The 10,970-nt window shown below is 40.3% G+C and overlaps 1 protein-coding gene across 2 annotated transcripts in view; it reads right to left on the minus strand.

The window, feature by feature from the left end:
• Positions 1–596: 596 nt before the first annotated feature.
• Acmsd (aminocarboxymuconate semialdehyde decarboxylase) overlaps positions 597–10,970 on the minus strand; it is a 57,797-nt gene continuing 47,423 nt past the window's right edge. For both annotated transcript variants that reach the window (XM_029563237.1, XM_008832457.2), the window contains 2 exons: positions 2,701–2,799; positions 597–796 (listed from right to left, as the gene is read on the minus strand). In XM_029563237.1, the coding sequence (XP_029419097.1) occupies positions 734–796; positions 2,701–2,799 (162 nt within the window). In that variant the 3' untranslated portion in view covers positions 597–733. The remainder of the gene's footprint in view (positions 797–2,700; positions 2,800–10,970) is intronic.

The following is a 10,970-nucleotide window of genomic DNA, read 5'->3' on the forward strand; positions in this document are numbered from 1 at the left end:
GGAGATGCCAGAAAGGAGGGATGTCTGCTGTGGAAACCTTCAGGCAATGAGTGGGGCTAGCCTAAGGGAGAGGCCAGGTAGGCTGCAAATGGCAAGTCCGTTGGGGCTGGGCTGCCCGAGCCTGTTGGAGCTTACACTGAAGCACTATGAGCTCTGGGTGCTGGACATGGGGCTATGGGATTTAGTATTTGTCCTGATAGGTTTCAGTCTTGCTTTGGGGCAAATCTTTCATTGTCTTTTCACTTTTGGAATGAGAATGCTTATCCTTCGCTGTTGTACCTTGGGACTATGTAACTTGATATTATTGGGGGTCATAGAGTAGAATTTGTCCTGAGTCTTAGGGAAACTTTGAACTTGGGCTTTTGAACATTGATGGAATTATTAAAGAGTATAGTAATTCTCAGAGGCGGACTAAATGCCTTTTGCATCCCAAGGGGGATATTCTACTTTTTGGATAACATGATTGATTGATTGATTGAGACAGGGTCTGCCTAAACTCCCAGATGCCCTGGAACTTGACCAGACTGGTCTCAATCTCAGAGTCTACTTGCTTCTGCCTCCTGAGTGCTGGGATTAAAGATGTGCACCACCGTGCCTAGCTTGGGTAACAAAATTTAATACAGGATTTTAGTAATTTAATATAGGATTTAGTAATTTAATATAGGATTTTGTGTAATGCACAAAGACAGAAGTGAAATATCTTCTTGAAAGTTTGTTTTTGTAGTGAATTCAGTCATTCAAATAGTTTTTTCTCAAGACCCAAAAATGCCAGGGCATTACCAGCTGTGAGTTTATCCTGAAAGAGAGAGAGAAAGGTTTTATTTTAAAGTTTGACTTGTTAATAAAGTACTTTATAGCATATCTTCATTGATTCTTTACATTTATTTATTTATCATTTTGTGTGTGTGTGTGTGTGTGTGTGTGTGTGTGTGTGTGTGTGTGTGTAGGATAGAGGACAACTTTTGGAAGTCAGTTCTCTCCTTCCACCATTTGGTTCCAGTATTCAAACTCAGGTTGCCAGACTTGGCAGCACATGCTTTTATCTGCTGAGCCATCTCACTGGCCCTTCATCAGTTTTTAAAAAAAAATATTTTTATGTATATGAGTGTTATGTCTGCATTGTAAGGGCACCGGGGTCATGCAGTGCCAGCAAAGGTCAGAAGACAGTGTTGGATCCCCTGGAACTGGAGTTATAGATGGTAGTTAGCTGCCATGTGGGTGCTGGGATTCAAACCCGGTCCTTTGCAAGAGCAGCCAGTGCTCTTAACCACTGAGCCATCTGTCCAACCCCCACTTCATCAATTTTTTAAAAAAAGTTCCTCAGCTGGGCGTGGTGGCGCACGCCTTTAATCCCAGCACTCGGAGGCAGAGACAGGTGGATCTCTGTGAGTTCAAGGCCAGCCTGGTCTACATAGTGAGTTCCAGGACAGCTGGGGCTACAGGGAGACCCTGTCTAAAAAAGATCAAAAAAAAAAAAAAAAAAGTTCCTCAATGTGAGAAAAAAATATTAGTGAATCTCTTAGCAAACCTAATTTCGTCCATGTTCCCTTACCCCCACATGAAACCTAAATCTGAAACTTGATTACAGGACAGGAAGGAACTTTTTGTTTGCTTTTTAAAATTTTTTATTAATTTTATTTTTATTTTATGTGTATGAGTGTATTCCCTGTGTTTATGTAAGTGCACCCATCTCATTCAGTGCCCTTGGAGGTCAGAAGAGGGCATCAGATCCCCTGACTGGAGTTAGGATGGTTGTTAGCTGCCATGTGACTGCTGGGAATTGAACCCGGGTCAACTGAACCCAAGCAGTCAGTGCTCTTAACTGCTGAGCCAACTCTTCAGCCCCTGCTTGTTTGTTCTAGTTAAAATTTTTATTATTTTTATGTGTATGAGTGTTTTGCCTGCATGTAAGTGCACCACATGCATGCAGTGCCTGTGCAGGTCAAAAGAGGGTGTTGGATCCCTTGGAACTGGGGTTAGGGATAGTTGTTAGCCAGTTTGCGAATGCTGAGAACTGAACCAGTCTTCTTAACCATTAAGCCATCCCTCCAGCCCTTCGGTTGTTTTTTGTTTCAGTGGGTCCCCCCTCCCGCCCCAGACGGTCTCATTATGTAGTCCTGATTGGCCTAGAGCAGCCTGCCCTCAGACTCATAGAGATTCTGCTTGCTTCTGCCTCCTGAGTGCTGGGATTAAAGGCATGAGCACCACACTCTGAGGAAGGAATTTATAATAGGGACACCCTCTAGGGAAGTGCCTCTCTTTGGAAATCTTTAATGTGCTCTCCTAGTAGTTCTTTGTGTGTGTGTGTGTGTGTGTGTGTGTGTGTGTCTTCATGCACATATGTGTTTGTGTATATGCAGATTCACTTGTGGGTGCCCGTGAAGACAGAGGACAATCTCAGGTGTTATTCCTCAGATGCTGTCCACTTTGTGTTTTTGAGATATGTTCTCTCCTAGGCCTGGGGCTGGCCAAGCTTGACTTATTATGATGCATATCTTTATGGTTTTCTAGCTTGGATTTATAAATTTAGTTATAGAAGTCTCATTTAAAATTTTTAATTTTTTTTTTCAGTCTAGCTCTTTCAGAAGATAGTCATTGTAGGATGTGAAGTACAGCAGCCCCTCTGTTCTTTGTTGTCATGTGGCTAGGTGTGAGAACAGGAACACTCAGGGAGAACTCTATGAAGTTCAAGGCATGTACCTTTGTTTCTTCATCAAATTCTCCCATGGACTCGATCAATTTCCCAGGTTCCTGTTCACCTAGTGGAAATGGGTAATCAGATCCCAGAATGACTTTATCCTAAAAGGAGGAAAAAACATTTTTAAGATGTGTAGAACTCCAAAGAGCCTCCTATACACTTTATTTACTCATTATATATACTAGACTAGTAGAACAACAAATTTCTTCTTGACTAGAAACAGAATTGGTTTAAAAATTTGAAGATTTAAAGGTTCAGTTTTATTTTGCTATATTTTTCCCCAGCAGGTGTCACTACTAGGTCTTATAAAATTGCAAATCAACTTCTGGCCTTGCTTCTGCTTTTTTCTATTGATACTGTTTTGTTTTGGCTCTACAACCTTTGGTGTCATTCTTCAGGTACTGTCCACTTTATTGTTTGAGCCAGGCTCTCTCATTGAGACTGAATTTTCTGAATAGCCTAAGCTGGCTGACCAGCGAGACCCAGGGCTCTATCTGTCTACACCTCCCTTTCACTTGGATTACAGGTATGCACCACCATACCTGGCTTAAAATTTTTTGATTTATTTATTTTTACTTTATGTGTATGAGTGTTATGCCTGCATGTATGTAAGTGCCTTCATGTCATGCAATGCCCATAGAAGTCAGAGGAGGGCATTGGATCCCCTAGAACTGGAGTTATGGATGATTGTTAGCTGCCATGTAGGTATTGGGATTCGAACCTGGGTCCTCTGCAAGAGCAGCCAGAGCTCTTAACTACTGAGCCATCTCCCTAGCCCCCACACCTGCCTTTTTTTGTGTGTTCTGGGGCCTGGATTCAGGTCCTTGGGCTTATATGGCAAGCACTTTACCAACTGAGCTATCTTCCCAGGCCTTTTTTTGTTTTCCATGGGTTTTGTTCGTTTTCACTATGTAACCATGGCTAGCCTCAAGCTTACTATGTAGACGAAGCTGGCTTCAAAATCACAGAGTTCTGCCTGGCTCAGCCTCCTGAGAGTTGGTATTAAAGGCATGTACCACCACCCTCAGTCCATTTTCTTTTCTTAATAACAAATGCAGAATACTGAACTATAAGAAATAGGCATGTATTTGGTAAAAATATACCAATACATTCAGAGAAAATTAAGGGTTCTGCCTTCCTTATAGTGACACACCAAAATTGATCCTGCAATGTTTGAAAACAGAGCTGGAAAGAAAAGTTTTGGCTTGAGTGGTAGGGTAACCCCTCATCCCTTTGTAAATAACTCATTTGTAAATTTCCTTCAAGTTTTCCCCAAACAGGTATGGCATTTTTTTTAAGATTTATGTATTTTTATTTGATATGTGTGAATGTCTGCTACATGTATGTATGTACACCATGTGTGTGCTTGGTGACTACAGAGGACAGATTAGAGTATCGGATCTCCTGGAACTGGAGTTACAGGTGGTTGTGAGATGCCATGTGGGTGTTGGGAACCAAAACTGTATCCCTTACAAGAGCAGCCAGTGTTCTTAACCCCTGAGCCATCTCTGTAGCCAGGAATGTGACATCTTATTTTCGGCTAGAGCTCTAAATGAGTCATGGTTTATTCTAGTTACATTGGACTTTTTATAGTTTGCTGACTTTAATGGATTGATTCCTCTGGTTTGAATGCTCTATTGAGCATGAACTCAAAATTTTTTTTTTAGAATTATTTTTATTTTTATTTATGTGTGTGTGTCTGTGTGAGTATATGTGGTGTGTGTAGGGGTACTGGCAAAGACCAGAAGAAGGCATTGAATCCCATAGAGCTGGAGTTGCAGGTAGTTGTGAGCTGCTTGATGTGGGTGCTAGAAACCACATTCAGGTCCTCTAGAAGAGCAGCAAGTGCTCTTAACCATTGAGCCATCTCTCTAGCCCTGTTAAACTCCAATTTTTATGAATTCATAAATGTGGTATATAATTTTTAATTTTACAGAATTTCAAAGCAATAGAAATGTTGCAAGAAATTCAAGGATCTGCTATATAATCTTCATTCAAATTAAATAATGGTTTACATTTTGCCATCTTGCTTATATACACACATCTCTGTGTGTGTGTGTGTGTGTATATATATATATATATATATATATATCTAAAATCATAGTCAGAGACATCATGAGCTTTTACTCTAAATAAATTAGTGTTTATTTCCTAAAAACACATTTCTTTTTCTTCTTTTAAAATTACATTTACTTATTGTATATGTGGAGGGGGGAGTGGTATATGGATGGCAGAGGACAAATTGTGGGAGTCTGTTATCACCTTCCACTGTGTGGGTTCCAGTGATCAAATTCAGGTACTTGGCAGCAAGTACCTTTACCTGCTTACTCGTCTTGATGGTCTTGTTTTTTTTTTGAGACAGGGTCTCATCAGGTAACCCTGCTGTGTAGACCAGGGCTGGCCTTGAACTCACAGAGATCTTCCTGCCTTTGCCTTTGGAATGCTTGGATTATAGGTATGTGCCACCAGGCCTGGAATTTTAATATTGGTACAGTGGTTTTTATTTTATCTTTTTGGGACAGAATCTCTCTGTAGCCCCAGCTGGCCTGGAACTTGCTATGCAGACCAGACTGACTTCTATCTCACAGAGATTCTCCTGCCTCTGCCTCCTGAGTGCTGGGATTAAAGTAATGTACCACCACACCCCTGCTCAAACTTTTTAACTGTAACTTTGTACTTGTTGACCAGCCTCTTCTGCTCACCTCTGCCGGCCTTTGCTAGCTGTGGTTCTGTCCTCTACTTCTACAAAGCTGACTTTTGCAGATTCTGCAAGGATCGTGTTTGATCATACAGCATTTCTCTTTCAGAGCCTGCTTCATTAACATAATGTTCTAAAGGTCTGCCCATTTATTTATTGTGTGTATGTGTGTGTGTGGTTTGCATATATATGGGCAGGTGGGGGGATGTGTATGCCTGTGCACACATGTGGAAGCCAGAGGATGCCTGGTGTCCTGCTCTACTTTATTCCTTTGAGATGGAATGTCACTAAGCCTAGAGCTAGGCTGGTGGACAGCAAGCCCTGGGGATCTTCATGTCTTTGTTCCATACAGTGCTGGGGTAAAGCCATGACCAGCTTTTTTACATGGGTTATTGGGATTTGAACTCAGGCCCTCATGTTGCATAGTAAGTGTACTTACCCACTGAGCCATATCCCCTGCTATCCATGTTATATACTCCAAATGAAAGATACCTTAACACAAAAAAGGCTTCATTGCATTGAAAATAGAAAGTTTTTTTTTTCTTTAAGATCTGAAACAAAACAGAGATGTGCACTTCCACCACTTATAATCAACATAGTACCAGAAGTTCTATCCATGGCAGTTAGGCAAGAGAAAAAATAAAGGGAAATTCATTTTGGAAAAGAGGAAGTAGAATGCTCCCTGTTTGAAGATGATAGAATTACATGTATAGTAAGCTCTACAGATTGCATCTATAGCTCTTCAGGATTAAAGAATTCAGTGAAGTTTCAGGATACAAAAGCAGTGTGAAGGACTCAGCACCATTTCTACATGAAAAAGAAATCAGGAAAGGAATCCCACTTACAATAGTTAGAAAAAAATACTAAAATACCTAGGAATAAATTAATCAAGGAGGTAAAGGAGCTCTACAGTGAAAACTATATTGATGAAAGAAATCAAAGACACAAATAAATGGAAAGATATCCTGAGTTAATAGATAGAAGAGATAGAAGAATTAATATTGTTAAAATGGCCACACTACCCAAAGCAATCAATGGATTCAACATAACCTCTATCAGAATGCCAATGACATTTTTTATGGATATAGAAAAGCAAATCATAATTTGTATGGTGTCATAAGAGATCTTGAATAGTCATAGTAGTCTTGAACCAAAATAAAGCAGGAGTGATCACACTGTCTGATTTTTAAAATCCTACTACAAAGCTACAGTCACCAAAATTGCATGATACTGGCCTTGTAAGTATACAGGCAAATAGAAGACTCCAAAGTCTAGAAGTAAACTCATACATCGACAGTCATTGATTTTTGAACAAAGGTAGCCAATGTGCCCATACTGGAGGATAGTCTCTTGAGTACTAATTTGAGAAGTTGGTTGAGACTCAGAAAATTCAAAAGGGAGACTTAAGACTCCATAAATAAACAACTCACAAGTCTTAGAAAGTCCCTGAAATTTAGCAGATTCACAGGGTTCTTTCCTCCCTAAGATTATATAAACCACAAGGACTGCTGTATATGGATGGAACAGGAAATCATTATGTTAACTGAAACAAGCCAATGACAGAATAGTAAGTACCATACAGTTTCACTAATAGGTTGTATATAAAATAGTTGAGCTCACAGAAGTTCACAGTAGAATGTTGGTTACCAGAGACAATAAGATTAGGAGAGAGAAAAAGAAGTCAATTAATGGGATAAGAGTAAGAAGCTCTGATGTATACCAAGTGGATTGGTGCATGCCTGTGATACCTGCCTTGAGAGGCTGAGGCAGGAGGATCATGAGTTCAAGGTCAGCCTGGATTATATAGTGAGTTCTAGCCAGCCTGGACTACAGCATGATGTCCTGGCTCTGAAAAACCAACCAAACAAACAAAAGCCCCAGAAGATCTGGTGTGCTATTACATAGTGGGATGACTATACAGAATACTAATGTACTGCATATTTCAAAAAGATGGAAGAAATGATTTAAGTGTTTTAATTTTATGTTTATGAGTGTTTTGCCTACATATATGTAAGTGCACCTGTGTCGTGCAGTTCCCGAGGAGGCCAGAAGAGGGCTTTGGATCCCCTGGAACTGGACTTACAGATGGTTGTTGGCCATAATGTGCATGCTGGGAACAAAACCTAGGTTCTCTGCAATAGCAGTGAGTGCTCTTAACTGCTGAGCCATCTCTTCAGTCCCAGTGAAATGATTTTAATGTTTCACCATCAAGAACAGATGTTTGACTTGAATACTCTACCATTTACACATACATCAAAGCAATACACGTTACCTTATAAGGCTACAGTTATTATATTGTTAGGTTTCTGTTCAAAATAAGTTTAAACTTAAAAAATACTTTGATTGTCACCACCATAGTAGTGTTTGCATCTACTTTACAATATTAAGTAGGTACTCTGATTGGATTTGTATGACATTTTTGCCATTATTAATTGGAAATTTTTTGACTTTGTTAGTCACTTTTCATTGCTGTGACTAAATAGCTGAAGAAAACTGTCTAAAAGGGGAAGAGATTTATATAGAGTTTAGATGTTTCAGTCCCTGGATGACTGACTCCATTGCTTTTATGCTGAGTGAGAGCAGAGCTTCTCGCTTCAAGGTGGCCAGCAGAGGGAGAGGGAGAGGGGGAGGGGAAGGGGCAGAGGAGGTAGAGTCAGGAAGCCAGGGACAAGATAAACCCTCCCCCCCCACACACCTACTTCCTTTAACCAGGCCCCACCTCCTAATATCTCATCCAATAAAAACTCATCTGTAGATGGATCCATTGAAGAAGCTAGAACCCTCACAACTGAAAATTGAATCCCTATCTCAGTGCCACCAGCTTGGACTAAACCTTCAACACCGGAGCTTTTTTTGAGGGGGACACTTAATGTCCAAACTATAAAAACATTAATTGAATAATTTTACAACTCCTGAAGTCTGATGTATAATTATTTGACAGTGCATGAATCCAAACTTACTTTTCCTTTTGGTGGATGGGACCACTTTTTATTCACTTTCTTGAGCCAGAAACCTGAGAGTCACATTGAACTCTTCCTGTTTCCTCATCTGTACTCTCTTGAGCACTATGTCCTTTGGATTTTATCCTCGGACAGTTCTTGTTTCCATCACCTTCTCTGTACTGCTCTAATTCTTCTTTTAACTCAGACTCTTACCTTCTCATACCTTAGCCAGGGTCAGCGATCCTTAATGATAATAGCAGTATGTAACATTAATTACTATGTGCAGGGCACTGTACTAAGCCCATTACTTAAATTTTTTAAAAAAGCCCTATATTTTATGTATATGAGTGCTATGCTTGCAAGTATGTAAGTGTACTCATGCAATGCCCACGGAGGACAGAAGAGGGCATCGGATACCCTGGAACTGGTGCTGTGGGCAGTTGTTAGCTGCCATATGGATTCTGGGATTCAAACCCAGGTCTTTAAGAGCAGCCAGTGCTCTTAACCACTGAGCCATCTCTCTACCCCCTAAGTCCTTTGTTTTTAAAATCATTTAATTTTCATCACCTTCCCATGAAATAGGTCCTATTATTGTTATCATTCAAAATATGACACAGTTTGGGTTTTGTCTCCATTGCTTTCACACAGCTAAAACTGGGGCAAAAACTGTTTTCAGCTCTGAGCACATTTATTGAATTAGGATAGAATTAAACTGGGCCCCAGCTATTATTTTTTAACTGCTCTCCTTGATTACATGCATACACTTTATTCAGTAGTATACAATAGAGAGAGTGGTCATTTAAAAATATGAATTTGAAGGCTAGGAGGATGGCTCAATGAGTGAGTGTTTGCTGTACAAGCATGAGGAACTGGGTTTGAATAACCACCACCCACCTCAAAACTTGGGCATGATCACACATGTGTCTGTAACCCCAGCACTGGGAAGGTCAGAGACAGGAGGATGGCTGGGGCCTTGCTAGCTGCCATATTAACTCCAGGTTCAGTGAGAGACCCTCTCCCAAAGGAATAAGTCAGAGAGTGATAGAGCAGGACCCCCCCCACACACACAAAGTTTAGAGGTCCGTGAGAGACTAACAAATCTATTTCTAGATTTCTATATTCATTTGTATATGAAACCAAGCAAATACACCTGCTGTAGAAACCCTAAAGACAAAGTTATGTCTCCTCACATCTGTGCCAACAGCTGATCTTGTTTTGAACTGTCTGATTGGTATTCACTAGGGGTTCATCTCTACCTCCTCTCTCTAAAGCTGTTTACAATTCCAAAATACAACATAATTTTAAAGTCCCATGCTTATACTACACTCGTCAGCTACGTTAACATGCAGATGAAATCCAGGCATTAATTTTCTAATTAGGAATTCTCCCCTTCCCAGCATGATGGCATTCTCAGATATAAATGTTTTAAGAAATGATCTGTCCCATTTTAATATGGAGAAAGCAAATGAGTCTAAAGCAGAAATGAAAACCAGTCTTCTGTAATTCATCCTTCCCGATTAAAGCACTTCCCTATTTCCTTCCTAAATTGTTTTTGTATATGTGTGTTCATTTACATGCTTGTGCATGTGTACATGTTCATGTGTGTGTGAGTGAAGATGTGTGTTGGAGGCTTGAAGACAACCTCAGGTATCAGTCTTCACTTTCTACCTTGTTTGAGGCAAGGTCTCTGTTTTTCTAATGTGTATTCCAGACTAGCTGGCCCTTGAGCTTCTGGGGATTCTTTCCTCCACTTCCTGGCTCCCTGTAATCCTGGGATTACAGATGCTCATGTCCAGCTTTTACATGGGTTCTGGGGATTCAATTCAAGCCCTCAGGCTTTCTTGGCAAGCATTTTAATCACCAAACCATCTTATCTCCTCAGTCCCTGTATAGATTTTTGCTGCCACCACAGAACATCAAACTCATGGTTTAGAGATGTTTAATTATTGCTAGTATTGTTCCCAACTCCTTTCAATAGGAAGTTATGTATCTCTTTTGTGAATTTTCTTACCCATTATCTATTGGCACACCTTTTATTGGTGACTTCTGGTAGCCTTTTGAGCATTTCTACCTTGGTAGTAATTTTATGTTTATTAGTCTTGAACATGTTCTAAGACCAGACTTTCATCCCTAAGTAGATTCACTCTTTAAAAAAAATCCAGTTAACAACAAACATCTATCCAATTGTTCCTATAAGCTACCTGCCAGGAATGTTTCTTTGAATTGGAAAGCCTTTTGAATTGGGAGCCTTAAATTAGAAGAGGCTTTGAGAAAGCCTCTTGAGATGGTTGGAATATGACTTTTACACATACTTATAATTGAGAATTGCTTTAGCAAATGTGTGTATGAGTTGAAGGAATCATTGCTTAAATGGGGGGCTGGAGAGGTAACTCAGCAGTTAAGAGCATATACTGCTCTTCAGATGATGGGAGTTCAGTTCCCAGCTCACAATGGCCTGTAACTCTAGTTCCAGAGGATCTGACACCCTCTTCTGGTCTCTTCAGGCACTGCTTTCATGTGCACATTCCCCAACCCCTCCACATACACAATTTAAAAAATCTTTTAAAAATGCTTGAATATTCCGGACATGGTGGTGCACGCCTTTAATCCCAGCACTCGGGAGGCAGAGGCA

The sequence above is a fragment of the Nannospalax galili genome, unplaced genomic scaffold (genome assembly GCF_000622305.1).
Source record: "Nannospalax galili isolate Female #2095 unplaced genomic scaffold, S.galili_v1.0 scaffold995, whole genome shotgun sequence".
Classification (NCBI taxonomy): domain Eukaryota; kingdom Metazoa; phylum Chordata; class Mammalia; order Rodentia; family Spalacidae; genus Nannospalax; species Nannospalax galili.